This window comes from Pteropus vampyrus, unplaced genomic scaffold, assembly GCF_000151845.1.
Source record: "Pteropus vampyrus isolate Shadow unplaced genomic scaffold, Pvam_2.0 Scaffold70, whole genome shotgun sequence".
Classification (NCBI taxonomy): domain Eukaryota; kingdom Metazoa; phylum Chordata; class Mammalia; order Chiroptera; family Pteropodidae; genus Pteropus; species Pteropus vampyrus.
In genome coordinates this window covers 3,022,355-3,041,782 of record NW_011888851.1, presented here as the reverse complement: position 1 = coordinate 3,041,782, position 19,428 = coordinate 3,022,355, and the positions used below count along the sequence as shown (strand labels likewise).

Below are 19,428 nucleotides of genomic sequence, written 5' to 3'. Positions count from 1 at the left end.
GTAGTGAAAGGAGGGGGAGAAAGGGATAAGCTGTGGCTAACAAAATCCAGGAGAGGCTCGTTTTTAGTGTGTTTTTTTTTTTTTTTTTGGCAGAGGGGCCTGGGCACAGCCTTTTATGTGGTAGAATGTATCTGAATATTGCTTAAGCAAGTAAAGGAACCAGTGTGAAGTGGTGGTAGTAGCAGCTTGTAATAGCAGTCAAGGAAATAAGGTCTTGAAGTAGACTTGAGTGCAGGTAGGGATGAGAGTATAGGAAACTTGAAACAAAGAGGATCACGCAAGTCAGAGGTGTTAGTGGATTGTATATGACAGAAAAATAAGATTCTAATAGAACTAAGAACTCAGTTTAAAAACATTTTAACTAACATTGCTCAGCCAGATGTTATGTCTCTTCAGGGGTAACTAATGAACCAGATGGGTATAGTAGGAGGATAAAAGAGCAAGTGAAACATAAGAGCAAAACTGGAATTGCTGACTATTGGGAAGTTAGCTTTTTTTTTTTTTTTTTTAGGGAAGCAAGTATAAGTTTTGATTTACGGAGTTGTTCTTTAGTAACCAACCCTGTGGTTAACAGCTGGAAATTGCAAAAAGACAATTAACTACTAAACTGCATAAATAAAGAAAAAGGGTATAAAGAAATGGAAAGTGTCTTCTGCCCTTAGTTCTGTATTCAATTGTTTAAATATTGGAATAAGTAATCTTTGAAATCTAGTTTTTAATTAAGAAAACAGAAAGCCCTGTTAAATTTACAAAATAAGAGTTATTCCTCCCTAAATATTGCCAGCGTTATTTTTGTGAGCTCATTCAGTGACATAATGAGCATCCTGTTTCCTTAACCATGTAAGTGTAGGTTCTTGTGAACTGACAGGATAGAAGCTCTTAAGAACTGAGTAGGCTGGTAGAGCAGCTGGTGTGACATTCAAGTGTTCATATTGCCTTCTAGCTCCTGAACAGAAGGGAAAAAAAAACACTTAATTTAGAAATCTCTTCCTTGACTATCGCTAACATTCTAAAAACCAGTGAGACTATAAAATGATAGAACATTTTGTTCTCATATAACTGGAGATGTAACATATTCTTATATTTGGTGGTAAGCTGCACGGTATTATATAAAATTTTATTTTTGAGCTTTTCAAAGGCTTACGTTTTACTAGGAAACTATTATTATTAGGATGAAAGTTTCTACAATGCCTAAATAGAATAAGAGAATAGAAGAAAAAACAAAGGGTTGTTTATTTTGGAGGAGAGCAGAAGGTAGGTATCTAAATGATAATATTCTGTTAAATTTGTTAAAAGTTAATACTTTTAAGTATTTAAAATTGTTTTACATATGTTCAAAATATAGGAGTATGAGGCTCCACATTTACTTCGTAGGAAACTATATAAGGTTTTAAGTGAAAAAAAAATCGATATATTTGGTAGTAAAAATCAAAACAACTTAAGCAGCTCACAGAATATTTTTAGAATATGATCTGCTTTCAATTACTCATGCACATTAGGGACAGCATAATAACGATGAGTGATTTGCTGCTTATGTTGTTGTCAGGAAATTTTGGATTAAGGTGATAATCCAACAGTTTGTTCCTTAATCAGAGTTCAGGACACGCTTTTTATCTAAAACAGTGATTCTCCAGACCAGTAGCATCAAACTACCATCATCAGAGAAGTTTAAGAAGTATAAATTTGTGTGCCCAACCTCGGATCTACTAAATTGAAACTCTAGGAGTGGGGTCCAGCATCTGTGTTTTAAGGAGCCCTTCAGGTGATTCTGATGCATGCTGAAGTTGGAGAACCACTGATCTGTAGTATGTAGAATTCATACATATATGTTTTTAATAATCCAGTATATGCCCCAGCACTTTTAAATTTATCCTAGTTGTGGTAAATTCAGAAGGATTGTGGTTTTTACTCTGTGAGTACAACCTTGCAAAATTCGAACCTTTCAAGAGATAAAGTTATCATCAATGTTTGAAATAAGATGATTCTAACACACCTGACCATAAAGCAAAAATGTCTGTAGTGAACTTAAAGATATCTGTGTTTGGGTCATTCACATTAAAATTTTACCACATACTCTGCTTAATTAAATACTTTATTGATACAAACAAATAATCCGTGCTGGAAATGACAGTTATCAAAAGCAAGAGTAATTGCTTTACAGCCCAGGAAGGGGGATGAATCACCAATTTATGAAACCTGTTCTGCTTTAGGCTGACATATTTCTTTATAAGCTAAAGGCTATCGGGAATAGTCGCTGTGTGTGGGGCTAGGATAAGGGAACCAGGTGGTTTTATTCACACTTTCTCTGAGCCAGACTGCTATAGTGTGGTTTCATCATTTTAATTGAATTGTGAAATTCTGAAATACGGGAGACTCTGAAAAAAAACTTGTAAAGGCACATGCAAATAAATTTTTACTATTATCTATTAACTGATCTCATGCTCTCTAACACAGATGAAGACAATTATGGTCAGGATTACAGTGCCACCCAGACCCTCCCTGACTCCCTTGACAATTATTCAAGAAGAGGAACAAGCAATGGAAAATGAGAACAAGCAGCCAGAGATGGCAGTGTGCTGGGAACAAAAGTCAAATGTCAGAGAAATTAAGGCAAAAGAACATTTCAAGAGTGAGGGTGTGGTTAGCAGTAGCAAGGGTTGCCAGTAAGTCAAATAAGAAAGACTAAATATGTCCATTAGACTTAGGAACAAGAGGGATCAGTGGTCACCTTGAAGACTAAGTGTAGCACAAAGAAGAAGCTAAATTCAGATGTGTTGATCTGGGAGTTGGAGATGAAGTAGAAATCGCAAATTTCAGCAAGGATGATAGCTGTTTTAACTGGATAAAATTTTTATTTATTATTTAGATCTAATTGCTTATTTTATTATGATATTGTTTGGTATCATTTTAATTAAGCATGGATAACCCTAACAAATTAATTCTCAAGTGACTGTATCATTTCCTCCAGGCTTTATGAAATTCAGCATTATTACTTTGCATAGCTTCAAGGATCTAGGACCTTAGTTCAAAACCATTGCGATGTAACAGTTATTGTATAATTAATTCATTTGAAAATCTGAAAGACCTTTTTTACTTTTACTTTTTTTCCTTTTTTTAAAAAAATGTACTTACTTAAATTAGTTTCAAGTATACAGTACATTGGTTAGACATCTATATAGTTCGTAAAACAATCCCCCCGCAATTTTAACTTCTTTTGTCTGAGAGGAAAGTTAAGTTCATATTATCTTGCATATCATGGTATCTTGCATATCTTGAATACTATGACTTTCTGTTAACTCACTGCACATCTAGCAGATTATTTTAAACATAGGCTTATGAGGATGAGGTTCAGTTTTGCTCTGCTGTTTAGATTGTCAGTGTTTACTATTGTAAACCCGTCTTTCAAGTCGATTTTTAGCTTAAGGTTAAAACAGAAATATTTCTTATTCAGTAAATATTAAACACCTACTATATTCTGGACAATGCTGGGGGTTAAAAATAAATGGCACAAATCCTGCCTTGAAGTCACAATTCATTGGGAAGACAGAGGTAAACAAATCATTGCAGCTGTGTGATAAAAGCTATACAATACAAATTAGTGCCTTCCCTATTCTAATCTACTTGTTTCCCACCCTGAGAGATTTGTTGATCATGCTGAATTTAGTACTGAGAGCAGCTGTAACTTGCCTTTCAAAGTACTGTACTTAGTCTCTGCCTCTGGAATTCTAGTAGATGATAAAAGTAACTTACAGAGGAGAATGGGACTAATTATAGTCAACGCAGACACAGCAGTGAATTCATGAATCCTTTGAGACTAATAAATCAGGCATTGTGCACAATTCTTATTTTTCTGCTTTATCAGTTCTGTAAAACTGAAATCCTGTTTGGCGAATTTAATCCTGTTTATATGTATCAGTTTTTCCTCACCTTATATAAATTACTTTTCTAAACAAGCTTTATAGTCTTTATGCTCTTTTATGCAGTGTTTATGTTTTCTTTAAGCTACTTAAAAAGTGAAAAATATGAGTTTAGAGTAACATTAAAATTGAATTATCTTTTGGTTCTTTGGAGTGTTTTAATGAAATAATGTGAATACAACACAACTTTGTGAAAGTAAATTCCTACCATTCATGATCTCGAGGCATCTACTCTTTGATGTACATAGAGTTAGATCATTTACTCTTTCTGCCATTAGAGTCAGATATTGCTAGTACTTTTATATTTAGTAGTTTATAGTAAATTTTTTATCTTTTATTAAGCATTGTTTTAATTGTTGGGAGATTTTTAAAATTTAGCGTATGAATCCAGGTATAAGGTTGGTTGGTTTGTTTTTCCTGCAGATCATTGTACCACTTGCTAAGTAAGATATGGAGATCAAAGATGAATAAGGCATGGTTTTGCCTTTAAATAAATTTTCAGTATAATGGGCCTAAATCTAGGCTTACTTATGTAGTGGATATACTGTTCAACTCCCACAGGGGGCATTTAAGGTGGTGCGTTTCAGGTTGTGCACACTGACTGAGTACCACTGCTAGCATCTAGTCAGGCAGGATAGGCTGGGTTTCTTAATTTATGAGATAATGCTCTCTGTCAGTAAAATGCCAATAGCAGCCTCAGTGAAATAGCTACTTGTCTGCAAAGGAAGTTGAATAAATGTTAAAAGAAAAAGGAAGGAAAGTAAGGAAATGGAGATTTTTTGAGTGTTCTCTTTGGAAAGGCTACAGTCACAAAATTTTTTAGCTTTTGGTCAGTTAAATGGTGTGTCTTAATAGCTAAGGTGTTGTTTTGAACTATTTGAACTACAATACTAGGTAGTCTCCTGAAAACCTATACATTGTTATGAATTATCCCATGACTTAAATGTTGATCTTTTGCTCTTCTTTTTAATGATTTTATGAGAATGTAAGGCTTACTTTCTTGTATTGTAAGCATCTTTATTCTTTTTTGGAAGCAGATGATTATGAGTTTCACTGGCTATCAAATCAGCAGTTGGAGTTGATCTCCAACTTCCCTTTCAGCTGTTAAATTCCATGATTCTTTGTAGCCATTTTTTAACAGAATGATTTTAAAATTTGTTTATGGTTAGTACTTTATTTTGATTTAGAAATTTATAAACAATTATTCTCTTATTAACTCATTGAAAATAAGCTGTCTTTAGAGGATTTTTTTTTCAAAACCCAGATCCATAATTAGTGTTCCTATGGAATCAGTCAGTCATGGATTAAGAACCTTTGTAAATACTAATTTTTATTTTTAAAATTTTTTCTGAGACGTGTTATAGAGCTAATAAATATTTGACTTAACACTTTATTTCAGTATATCAGTTGAAACTTGAAAGACATTGAGCTGTTTCACTGTGGGTACCTTAAAATAACTGTTTGAGATTTCTTGGGAAAGAATATATGAAATCAAGTCACTTCATACACTGAAGTAGTTACAGATTCAGACACTGAAGTAGTTTAAAAATCTGTAAACAGAAAATTGAAGAGTAAAATTTAGGTTTACAACTTTTTGTTTTGAAATTTCATTCTGAATTGGGGGTGATTTGAAAAAAATCAAGATTACTTGGAGATCTTTAACTTGTTGACTCAAAAGACATTTTAAGAGACAAATGAATGAAAGGTCAAATGAAATAATTGGTTTCTAACAAGTAAATAACTTTTGGTTTGTAACCAGTTTGTTTAAATTTAGAGTTAATCAAATGACTTTCCTAAGCTTCTGAGTACAATTGGTATTCAAATTAGGTCTTCAAATTAAATGGTATATTTCAATACTATATACAAGAAAGAGTAACTTTTCTTTTCTGGGGTATGTTATCTCTGAAGTAATCTTGCCTAAAAAGAATCTTGATTTTTAAAAGCTAAATAGGATCAATGGAGAATGGGAAGTCGGTTGTGTACATGTATAAAGCATGCTTACTGCATTAGGACCAGCGATGTTACCTTTTAAAATAGTAATAGATTTTTAAAGATTAAAATTGTCACAAAAAAGGCATGGGCTTTCTTCAGGTATTGAGGCCTCACTCTATACATTCTTTTTATATCTTGCTTAATCAACTTCAGGAGTAGAGAGTTCTGACTGAGGGACCCTGTATTAGACTTCTCCAGACAAACAGAATGAACAGGAAATACACACACACACACTAGTGATTTATTATGAGGAATTGGCTCAGGCAGTTATAGAGGCTGAGCAGTCCAATAATCTGCTGTCGGCAAACTAGAGACCCAGCAAAGCCAGTGGTTTAGTTCAGGTCAAGTCTTGGGAACCAGGGAAGCCAATGGTGTAATTCCCAGTTTCAGGGCAGGAGGCGGAAGTCTCAGCTCAAGCCTTTGGGTAGAGAGTGGGTGTGAATTTCCCTCTCTTCACTTTTTATTCTATTCAGTCCCTCAGTGGATTAGTTGATAACCACCCACATTGGAGAGGACACTCTGCTTTATTTAGGCTACCTATTCAAATGCTGATCTCATACCAAAACACCCTCACATGCATACCCTGAAATTATATTTAACCTGATATCTGGACAATCCAGCCAAGTTGACATAAAATTAACTCCTATAGAACCATTCCAATTTTGGATAACTTGTTATCCAAAATCTCTCTAACTTTTTTTCATTTCATTCTTTGTGCCCTCTAGTACTCTACAGAATATATCTAGTCACTTTTATACACTATAAAATTTCAGATGTTCAAAGATAGCTATCATGAGTCATTCCTCCCCTCCACTGAATTCCTTTAGTTCTTCAATGGACTAGTTTCCTGTTTCTTCAACAGTCTCTTTACTGTTTTACAGAATTATTTCATGGTAATTTAGACCTGACCAATGCAAAGTGTAGTGGGCCTATTATTTACAATATAAATAAAAGTTGGTATCTCTCCTTCATTCATTAGTTTTTTTGATATAGTCATTCATTATATGCTTTATCTGCATAGCAGAGCTTCATTTATTAGACATCATCAGGATTCTCTTTTCTTCTAGGTTTAGAAATATTTTTCTAAACATTCCTCATCTGAAGTGGTGTGGGGTAGAGGGAGTATCCCTTAGGGGGAGGGGGAATTCTCTGTAGAATGTAGCTGCAAATATTTTTAAATAACAATAAAAATAGCTAACATATTTACCATTTACTATGTGCCAGGCTAAGTTCAAATTGTTTTATATGTATCAACACATTTAACAAGGTGTGTATTTACTGTTACTGTGTCTATATTTTATAGATGTGTTTGTCCAAGGCAAGGTAGAATAGGTCTATTATCTCCCTTTGTTAGATGTTAGTCTTAAACCACTTCTTTTCCCATAATCCTTCAAGACCACCAAGAGTGGTTTGATCATACATCCTGCAGGGATTCTGGGATGAATTATGTAGGCCAAAAGGCCTACGTAGAGTAGCTGTGTGTTTTCTTTAAAATTGCCTTCTTTGGGGGCCTTAGCTTACACTTAACAACATTTCTTCTTAAACTTTTTAAATGGAAGATCATAATCTTTTGGAGAACAAAGAGGAGCAAAATTAAATGTTCTACTTTTTGTTATATCTCAATCCCAAATAGTGTGTCTCTTTCTAATTGTCATATTGTAGTTAAGCAAAAGCAAAACTTTTTTCTTGTCCTTAGCATTTTCACCAATTCACTAGTTAGGTGAGTGAGTGGAAGAGTAAAGAATAGGTAGAGAGGAAAATAGTGGAAGAGGCTTTTGACAATCTAGAAATACACAGCAGCCTGATTTATAATTTATAAGTGATCAGTAATTCAAATAGTCACTTTTAGAAAGTGGCTCATTTGCATTTGGTACTCTTGCCTTGCTTCCCCTTTCTTTAAACAGTGGGGAACTGAACGTGATTGGTAATTACCTACTTATCAAAACCATGTGGGTTGCAAAGGGTTAGAAAACCCAACTTCAAAAAGGAATTTATTGACAAATTACCAAAAAGATCAGGGATAGGACAGACTTTAGGCACTGATTGACCAAGAGGCTCAAGTGATCCAGCACTGACAGGCACATTTCCTCCTTTTCATCTTCTTTTCTCTCCTTCCTTCTCTCCCTCTATTTTAGATCCTTTTCAGAGGCTTTCCACATCCTAAATTTTTCAGTAAGAAGAAACAAGTCTCTACCTCAGAGTCACAGCAGAAGCCTCATTGCTGCCTATTCGTCAATGAGTCATATCCACATTCCTAAACTAGTCATCATTATGGGCAGGGGTGTCTGGATATGGGGGTGTTGCTGAAAAATGAGGAAAGGGTGCTGAGATGGCAAATAACAAATATCTACTTGTAATGTCTCTTGAATTCTTATTTTATTATAAATTGGCACATTTGGTATTTTTTGACTTTTTATGACCAACGAAAACTTCCATTTCAACTTAATAAATGTGAGGACATGAAATGAAGACATTTTATAGTGGAAGGAGCATGGCTTTTCAGTCACAGATGGAGATTCAAATCCTGGCTCTATTAGTATTCTGTTGTGTATCCTGAGAAAGTTAAGGGCACCCAGAAAATAACACCCTTTTCTCCTTCTGTTGAGAGAAGACCAAGATTGGCACATAGAAATAGAAGTAGTAGTTTTGTTAATGACAAAAACTGAAGTGAAGGACTTGTGTTTTGTTTTGTTGTTGTTGTTGTTGTGACAGCAATGAGGTTCTAATATTGAACACAGAACTAAACAGTTATTCACCCCCATCCCAGGCACTTTGAACAATAGGTTTTTTAACCTTGAGATCTGCCCCTAATTACTTAGACCAGAATGTGTGAGTCTTGCAGACATCTGGTTCCCAAAAGAAGGCTGAGAAATGAAGAGGTACATGTGTCTACTTGCTCTCAGAAAATCTCCTGTCATGCAGCTCATTTCACCTCAGTGATAATTGGTGGGGTAAGAGGCCAGATGTTGAGGAAAATTCCTCTTTGTGGAAACAAGAGGAATGATGACATATATGCCCCTCAACAAACAGATTTATGAACCTTAATTATTTTATCTGTAAATAAATAACTTGTTTTATGGTCGCGGTGATGTTCAGATGCCAACAGATTTGGGGTATGAAAACTCCTGAAGATTATCAGATAACAACCTCACAAGTTTTTGAAGTTGGGTTACTATAATAATTGATATATGAGTAAGAGGAAACCCTCTTTTCCTAGGAGATGAGTAAAATTGGTAATAATTGGGCAAGCATAAGGATTTGTGAAGTGGGAAGAAGCAGGCAATGAAAGAAAATGTCTTACAGAATCGACATTCTTGCAAATTTAACCCAAGGCAGGCAGAATTTTTCTCCACTAGCCATCCTCAAGCAGCTGGTATAAATTCAAAGTTTTTAGCTCATCTCCTGTCTCATGGTTCTTACAGTGTCCTCCCTGGAACAGTAGAGTTAGTATCACCTGGAACTGTGTTAGAAAAGCCAATTATGGAGCCCACCCTAATTTACTGAAACTAAAAACTCTGGAGGTGAGCCCAGTGATCATTATTTTAACAAACACTCTAAGTGATTTTGATGGATACTTTGAGAACCACGTACCATGATTTGCAAACATTCCCATAACAACTTCATAGCTGAAGATTAATTGCACTTGCCAGTAATCTTTTCTAGTTCTTAATCATGAAACATTTTATGTATTAAACATGGGTTAAAAAATAGAGCTTAGGCTTGAATGCCAAAAAGGGGCATGAGCCATAGGCCTGTATTTTCATCCTGTAGGTTTAGATATAGTGGCATCATGCCTATTTAAAAGTCTAAAATGTAGCAGCAGGATGCAGAAGGGATATAGGAAATTTTGGAATGAAAGAGAACCTGAGTTGAAGGGAATGATTATTGTGCAAGGGGGACTTGAAGATCAGGAAGGAAAAGGATTATAATAGAAGAGGGTTCTCAAAGGAAGGGTTAACCCAACTCAGTAACTGAGTTTAGGATGAATGGTGATTTACGATGATTTAAGATCTCAAGCTTAGGAGATTAGGATCAGGTGATTGGGAGAGGGAGCGCTCTGATTTAGGAGTAAGGTGAATCCATTGTTGTGTATATATTAACTTTGAGGTGATTGTTTAAAGCACATAGATGGAGAAAGAAGAGTTGAGAGCTCACCTCTAGAGTAAGAGGAGAACTTGAAAGTATTTTGAAGAAAATTAAAGTAATGCATCTATTCTTTCCTCAAATGCTTACTGATTGTTTACCGTGTGTCTGGCACAGTTCTGGGTTCTCAGGGCATAGGGCAAACCTGTGTCCTGCCTTCAGAACTAAAACTGTAGATGGAAGGAGACCAAAAAAAAAAAAAAGAAAATCAATAAATGAACAAAATAATTTCAGATAATTCTAAGGGTCAGCAAAGAAAATAGAGTAACAGTAAAGAGTGACTAATGGGTGGAGAATTTCTTAAGATAACTGATCAAGTGAAGACCTGAGGTAGTGACATGTGACAAAAATTTTGGTGGAAGATAGCTTTAGGAAGCCCAAAAGATGGTGGTGTCACAGAGTGGCCTTAGGAAAATTGCAGGGAAGCATTTAGAGGGTTCATTTTGCTTTTTACCCTTTCAGGGGCTATTCTCTATGTAAGGTTTGACGAGATATGTCTGTGTATTACTAGAAGGAACATGGGCTTGGAGACATCCCAGCTCATCCAATTCAGGCATTTGTTAGCTGTGCAGAAACCCCTCAATTTCTTTGAGACTTTACTCGTAGAAGAGTAGAGAGTAGTAACACCTCTTGGAATTAAATTGTGATGATTAAATGAGAGAATGAATTTAAAGCAACTAGCATAGTGCTTGGAATGTAAGTACTTAATGATAACTGTTAATAACAGTAATACTGAAAGAGACAAAATTCAGTCATGTGGTATACATTTTCATTTAATAGATCTCATGTGATTGATAATACAATTCTATTTAGAAGTTATACTTTGATCTTGTATTATGTAAAACATTTTAAAGGCATAATGCTACAGTTAAAAAATATTTTCATAAGTAAATGATGTACTTTCATTAGCTTACCTGATGACATTTGCTTGCATGCACAATACTCTAAGATGGATTTTAATAACTTTTAAATGTTTTCTGCTTACAGATGTGTACATCTCATGATTGATATGAGGAAACTAATCATGGGCCAAAGGTCAAGATACTTCTCTGGGAAATGCTGCTGATGCTGCTTTACGAAGTCATACAATGAGCGTTTGGTTTAAGAAAGATTTTCATATTTAAGAGATTTTCATCTTGGAAATACATCAAGTGAAAATTAGTGTCTTTTGGGAAACATTTTCCTCCTAATAAATTATACTTGTGATGGGCGACATGGCAAACAACTCAGTTTCATATAGTGGAGTAAAAAACTCTTTGAAGGAAGCTAATCATGATGGAGACTTTGGTATTACGCTCGCAGAACTGCGGGCTCTCATGGAGCTCAGGTCTACAGATGCATTACGAAAAATACAGGAAAGCTATGGAGATGTCTATGGAATTTGCACCAGGTTGAAAACATCTCCAAATGAAGGTGAGTTTTATTATATTTGTTTTTAGTTATTTGTGCAGAGAGTACTGTATCGTTGACTCAAAAATAAACATGCTTATACTGTCTTGGCTACTGTACTAAAATTATGCTTATGCCATAATTTTAGTGACATTAAAGATGGGTTAACTCTCAGATTGGTGCAGTTAAAGTAACTTTAAATTAAGAAATAATGTTGCATATTAATTTATATATTTTCAGTTAGTGGGAGGAAATATTTTTTACTGTCGTACATATTATTGCCACTTGTTTATGATAGCAAGGTTGTTTTTCCCCTCTAGCTAGATAGGATGGAACCAGGCTTGGTATCCCTCAGGGCATTCAGTGGAAATAAACCGTACTCACTATCCTTCATTTTGCCAGGTGACTTAAAATAGTTGTCACTGCCAGTAGCTATTGGAGATATTTTCAACCTAAATTTTAGTAATTAATTCAGATGGTCCTAAAGCAAATGAAGTTGATTAGATGGCAGTTTTTGATCTAGTAGACATTTCTTTTGATTAAAAATAGTTTTTTAATCTCAGCATTATATTCAGTTTCCCTACGTTTCATAATTTTTGATTTGTATTAAGTTTCTGTTTTAGAAACAAAGATGGAAAATTCATTATAACTTCAGTGCATTATGGTCTTTGAAATGGTTTGAGAAGGATGGTCTTTCATACATTGATCATGTTGGACATAAAATTAATGTTAGGAAGTTTCACATCACAAAGAAGGCATTTCCAAATACATGAGGATGAACCTTTGGTGACTACAACTTATTTTAGTAAGGGCGAGAAATTATTAATGCTAAAACTTAAATATGTATTCCAAAGCCAATTCTAGAGAAATTAAGCAGAAGTGTTTTTAATATTTTTTCTTAAATATCTCATGCCATGCTACTACTTGTGATAAAATTTAAAGTAATAGCAAAAAGTTATTTCCAAATTGTTAAAGAATATCATATCACATTAAAATTTTTTTAAACCTTTATATAATTTTGTATAACTTGCTCATTGTTTTAATGATAGGCAGTTACTTTGATTTTTCTCAGGTAGCATGACAGTATCAGAATTCACACATATTCTAAAAGGGCTTCCTCAGATCACTTAGGGTATGTTCTTTTTTCTGCAAGACCTGTTAACTCTTCCAGATTTTTTGGATCTTATCATCAAGTCAGAACCACTAATAGAAACGTGAACTCTTCTTAGTTATAATTTCAGTATGCTGTACCATTTTAAGGTATCTGGGATCCCTGTTGTTGATGTAAATTCAGAGAATCAGGAATAGACTCACAGACTTTAACAGATAGTATTTGACAAAACTTGGAATTTGTTCATATGCAAACCCACTTTGAAATATTAGCTAACTTTATATCACCTTAGAGATTTATACATTAATATGCTACTCTCAGTTGGTAGTAAGTACATATGATTGAATTAAAGAATTCAATCATATGTACTTACTACATTTAATCTAAAAGCCAATTGTTGAATGTTGAATGATCACCAAATTGATAGGAACATTTACATTAAAAAGCCCTCAATATAACAACTCGGTTTGTTCGTAAAAATGATATTGAACTTCGGTTTCAAATCTGCACTTCCCCCAACCATACATGTCTTTGTATTACTCTGCTATTAACTAAAATTCTGTCTCCTGTTAACTAAATACCCCTCTATGATGCATTCTGTTTTTATAGACATGATTTCCCATTTGTTTGCATGTAGTCTCTTTTGCACTGTTATTTTTGGCAGTACTCCTTATATTAATTTTGTTTTAATTAGTGAAGTTATTAAGTTAACTGAAAATTTTGCATCTATTACAATTGTTTTTAAAATTAAGGGAAGGGATACATATGTTGCCTTTGACAACATGATGGAAGCTATGTGTAATCTCTAGAAATTGTCACTTAACACTCAAAATTTTGTGTCTATTGTTGCTGCTTTGGCCATTAAATCAATGTGTGCAATATTTTTCCCTCTTTTATTCTTAGAAAATTCTTACTCATCTTCCTAGTATTGTGAATTTAATTTTTGTTAAAATTTGAACAAACTGCTGTCTTCGATGTCTATATATATAGTTTGTCATTTTGAAATGTTTTTTAGATTGTGAAAAAGGCTATTTTTATATTTTACAAAGCATTATATTTGTATTTACAGTTGTAAGATTAAATGAGTATTATTTCCAGAGGAGTAGTTGTAGTTCAATTTAGAAATAATTCACTCATCTAATGAGCATTTGTCACTGATCAATTAGTCAAATGATAATAAACGAATCATCATCAGGTATAATCTGTTATGAGTTTATCTGCCCAAGAAAATGATCAAGACACCAAGTACTTTTTTGTTAGTATAACCTGCTTATAGTTAGGGAAAGTAACATTAAAATCATTCTTCAAAGTACATGAATTTTGGTTAGGTAAAACTGAAGTTTGTCAGTCGCTTTAGTTCTTTCGTTTATTAATTCACTCATTGACACATACATTCTTTCATCAGATCTAGATTGTTAATTGTCATATATTTTATATACCCCGTAACAATAGATTTAGTGTTGGCAGTTTTACTTGTAAATAATTTAGGTATATAATTAAATTACATCCCAATTTCAGAGATGTTAATAAAATGTAAGAATATGTGCTTCTTAGAATTGCCGGGATTGTGTGTATTCATGAGATATCTGCTGTGTGGCAGGTACTTTTTCTAGGTTCCAAGCATACAGTCATGAATAAAACAAAAATCACTGCCTTATTTTTACATGGGGCAAAGTCACAAGACAACTAAATGAAATGTATAGTGTGTTAGTGATATGTGTATTAGAGAAAAATGAATGGAGGAGGAAAATCAGAAATATTGGGGATATCAGTATTAGATATAAAGTCTGGGAGAACAACTGAAGACATTTCTTAAGAACAGTAGAAAAATGATAAGTAACACATAACACTTTTGGTGCCAGATTGGTTGTTAGTACTTAACATATATTAACTCGTTTTACTCTCACAACAGCCTTATCATATTTTACAGCCAAAGCACTTACAACAAAAGACTAAGTGACTTTACCTGTAAAGTCTCACATGTCATAAGCCCAGAGCAGGGATTCATACCTTGACATTCTAGCTACAGGTAACATGCTTTTAACCATTATATTGAACCACCTATTTATAAAAAAAGTTCAGCTCATACAGCTTGCGGAAGAGAGGAATCTTGAATAAGAGGTAACTGTGTTCTCTCTTCTCGATAGTATTTTTTAATGGCAGGACTTACATGATGGAAAAAAAATTTGATTTTCATATCCTGCTTATCAGTTAGTGTTTAAAATACCCACGCCCTATTTAGGAAGTTGTTTTTGTGTGTTCCTTCATTTGGCCTGCTACTTTATTGCTTATTTTCTAACAGAGTAGTTCTTTAACTTGATTTGAAGCCTACTATATGTGTCCTGATCAATCGGAGGTGTTTTGGGAAGATGTGGTTTTCAAATTAAAAACTTCCCAGTGGTTCTGATTAACCATCTTTACTCTTAAAAGACTTAGAACTATAAATTTCAAGGTTAACTGGAATTGAGACTTGTAACTTTATATTTTTAGCTTTATCTATTAGATTAAGCATCTACCTATAGTCTTCAAGAATCCAAGAAAGTACTTTTATGCCAAAATAACCTGCTCATAACATCCTAATTCAATGAAATTACTGTTATAGTTTTTTCTTCTGTATCTTTATTGTTTTCCTACATTGACTTTCTCATTCCTATTCTAAATCATGTTTCTTGATCCTTTTATTTTTACACTAGCTTTTGGTATCTTTTTCATTTTAATGTGTTTTCTATGTTATCTACATTATATTTTATATTGAATGGTAGACCAGCCTCTAATAATATTTCTAGAATGCAAATCTGTAGCCCTGGTCTGATGTTTATCACTCAGTTGTACTGCATTAAACAAAAGATAAAAATGAATTCATAAAAATAAAGGCAGGTACCAAGTAGTTTATTCCATAAGAGGCTTGGCTTCATGGACTTGTGAAGGGCAAGAAGCAAATGAGACACTAACCTTTTTAAGTGGTGGTTGCTAAAATTAGGTAGAAGAGAAAAAAAGCAAAGAAAATAAGAAAAGGAAACAGTGGTAGAAAGAAACAAAAGATGTATGTGGTAGGAAGCAGGGTATAGTCAACAGCAGTTGTCCCTGGCTGACTTACGTTTCCATGTTTCAGATGGCAGTTTATATTTGCACTCATAAAAATAAGGCTGTTAGTAATGTTCTTTGACTATGTCTTTGTGGTATAATATAATAGAACTAACATTCACACATGAGAATCTATTTCAGCTCTCTCAAAAAATCATTCCCTTTGCCCAGAAGAAATCATTATTGACTTATCAGCTAGTACAAGAATGCTCTGATACCCTGATCTATATGTGTGGTTATGCAGGTTGGCATAGCTCTTTCAGGCATTCAGCAAGGATTTTCATGGCCATAGTATGCCAGCCATGTATGCTTTAATACATGTATAGAGTTACTAATGATGGTTTTATATTGATGATCCTATATGACCTTGTCCTAGAAACTTATTGCTGCTGTAATAGAGAATTAGACATTTAATACTTGCTTGGGTCACTAGTTTTCATTATGAGTTTCTTGAAGTTAGTTGTAACTGTTCCTCTAACTTTGTAGCATACATATTATTTTTTAAAGTTGTGCTCAATAGAGCCTGAAGTAGCATAGCTTTAGAATTTTTTTAAGTTGTTTTCTGAATACAATGAACATACTTCTTTTTCAAAATATTCTGTTCTAGCTTTCATAACATTATACTCTTGGGTTTTCTTTCTTCCTTCTGGCCAAGTCTCATCAGCCTCTTAATGCTTTCCTTGAGATGTTGGCAGGCCACAGATTTCTGTTCATCTGTACACAGTCTTCTTCATCTACACTCTCTCCATGGGTGTTGTCATCCACTCCTAAAACCGTACATATGATTCCTACATCTGTAGCTACTATCCAAGTTTTTTTCCCAAGCTGTGAGGCTGAAAGCCCAATTCTTTTTTAGACATCTTCATTTTCTCAAACTTTCCCTTTTGAAAGCATACTTCTGTTTTTCCCCTTTCCAGTGAAATTGTTATTATCTACCTGTTAGGTGGCCTTGACTTTGATAGGAACCTTTCACTCACTCTTACTCACTTTGGAAATTCTAACTTCCATCTGTCTTAACTCACGGTGCCTGCATTTTTACGTCCCCACTACCCTGTTTGAGGCCACTGTCTTCTCTTGTTGTAATTCAGATAACAGCATACTGACTGGTATCTTTTCTTTCTCCCTTCACACTGCCTGTCACTTTCCTCCTTAAAGCTGGCAGTGGTTTCACATATGCCCTTAGAATGAATTTCGATGGTTTTTTTGTGAAGCTAACTGGGCCGTGAGGAAATCAGTGCCACGCATGCCCTTGGCCTCATTGCCACTAACACTACAATCAACTGAACCAACAGGACTAGACAGAAGATTTCTCATTATCTTTATTTTTAAGTTATTCTTAATGATTTCATATCATACCTACTATATTTTTAAAACTAGGACCATGTAGTCTTATTACCAGTTTTACCAGCTTAGCTGTATCTCTTCCCCACGAACTTTGCTTTCTATCTCCTTACAATGGGCGCCTCTTCCTGCACTTAAAATGGACTAACACCCATGCCTTGGGTTTTATTTCCTCTTGCCTCTTTAAAGGCTTTACTCTAGCATAAGCTTGTGTCTCCTGTATCATGTGTCATCTTCTCTACTTGATCATTTTAATTGGTAAATAATTTGCTTAATATCTATCACTCATCTTTAAAAAGACAAACTGGTAGTATTTATGCATTTTAATTCTCTTTTACTGCTTTATTTCTCTCCATTATATTATATTCCTGGGAAAAGTTATTGACACTTATTGTTTCCATTTACTCATTCCCATTCTCTGTTCAGTTCTTTCTTATCAGACTTTCTTTACATTCAACTCTACTGGAAGATTCCTTATCAAGGTCATCAGCCTCCATTTAGCCAAACCCAGTTGTCCATTCTCTGTCTTCATCTTACTCAACCTTTGTAATACCATTTGGTATAGTCAGCCACATTATCTTCATCTTTTAGAAAACTCTTCTTTTCTAGGCTTCCATAGTATTACATGAACTTGTTTATGAGTCATACCCCCTTCTCCATGCTTCTGTTTCTTCTCAGTTGCTTTTAGCTTCTCTTCCCCTATCTAACCATCACATGTTGGATTGTTCTCACCTCAGCCCTGCTTTCTTCTTTAATGCTAGCTTTCCGGGAATTCTTATCAGGCCCATAGCTCCAGAATCAACTGTATATTAATGACTGGCTCAGATCTCTCCGTGAGTTCCAGATATGGATAGCCAGCTATCTACTAGAATTTCCTCTTATTTGCTTAATGGGCATGTTACGTGAAAATCTTTAAAGCAGAACCATTAACTCCTGCCTTCCTTTTTCCACCCAATTCTTAAGTCACACAGCTTTATTGGTATAGTGACCAAGGTGTGTGCTTGTATATTTGGTGGTAGTATAGAAGAATTACAATAACCTCTAGGTCCAGCTGCTTTTTTACTTTCCCAAACCCTAGATAAATTTTTAAGCTATCTTTAGCTCTATGGTTGTTCTTTTCAGAATTAACATAAAATATTGGCCCTTGTTATAACCGTTTATGTTAAAATTTGATCACTTATTTTTATAGTTACAGTGGTGATATTTAAAACTACCAAGTATTGTATATATAATTAATGGTAGGCTCTATTTCGTGTGAGCGAAACTGATAGAACCGATATCTTCAAGAAGATGTCTTAGAAAAAAATGGAGACTGACAAGGGGAGAGAGCAATCTTTTATTTTTGTTAGTAAGGGCATTAAAATATAAGATAAACTTATCTAGTATCATCCTTTCATAGAAGAAAGGACATTTATTTTGAAAAGCAGCAAGCACAGAATTTCAGAACAACATCTCAAAGTTTAATTCTTTAACTTTGTTTTGTGAGAAACTTCCCTACATTAATTCTGCTATCCCCCATTTAAACCATAGACCAGTTTTAACTGTTTGCGTCAGTTGTGATTTAGGAAGCATTGCTCTAGTCTGAAGAAACAGGGTATGGATTCTGGATTATAATTTATAAGATTCTTCTCTCATACTGTCTTTCCCCCTAATACAGTTGCTACAGTCTTTCACTGCCTTTCTTTCCATTGACTGTCTCAAAGCCTAGAGCTCTGTGGAAGCATTCAGTTGATGACTTTTGTCATCAGAAATCTAATATGCTTTCTGAACTGCCCAGTATGAACTTTGTTGGAGTTGCTAGTGAAAACATTCTCTGGAATATTTTTGGTATCTTTAACAAAGTAAATAATTACTTTAAAATCTGTATATTTTTCATTGTTTATTCTAACAGTGTACTTTCTGTTGTCTCTCTTCTACTCTCTGCCTGTCTCTGCATTGAGATTAATAGTTAAAACATAGCCAGCAGACAGCTTTCCAGTAATCTGTTGTTTTCTGGTCTTCCTCCTTTGATGTTCTCTTAGAATGAGCTCTTGCTTTCCCCTAAAAAAGAGTTGAAGTTAATTAAATTAATTATGAAGGTAAATTTATGATGATAAATTAAAAGTCATAACATCCTGGTATCTCTGCCCCCTTCTTCCATATTCTTAAACAAACTAAGGAAAAATGTTATTTGTCTCTGCTGTGTTTTCATACCTCCACAGTAATGTATGTACATAACTCTGCATTAGCTAATTTGGATATATCTAGATTTGACAAGATCAACAGGGTTAAATTAGAGGAGGACTTGTTCAGTAGGGTGAAGGAAAGGCAAAATCGATGTTCACATTCCCTCACAGCTTTCTAATTCCACACTCCAGGTATTAAATATGTCTTACAATGTACCTTTCCCTTACAGCCACAATAGGTGCAGTCAGTCGATAATACTACCTATTTCTTCAACTGGAAATAAAT

The 19,428-nt window shown here is 34.3% G+C and overlaps 1 protein-coding gene across 3 annotated transcripts in view; it reads left to right on the top strand.

Annotated features, from left to right (window-relative positions):
• ATP2B1 (ATPase plasma membrane Ca2+ transporting 1) overlaps nt 1-19,428 on the top strand; it is a 115,966-nt gene that overhangs the window by 41,080 nt on the left and 55,458 nt on the right. For all 3 annotated transcript variants that reach the window (XM_011361764.2, XM_011361763.2, XM_023531552.1), the window contains one exon: nt 11,040-11,465. In XM_011361764.2, the coding sequence (XP_011360066.1) occupies nt 11,258-11,465 (208 nt within the window). In that variant the 5' untranslated portion in view covers nt 11,040-11,257. The remainder of the gene's footprint in view (nt 1-11,039; nt 11,466-19,428) is intronic.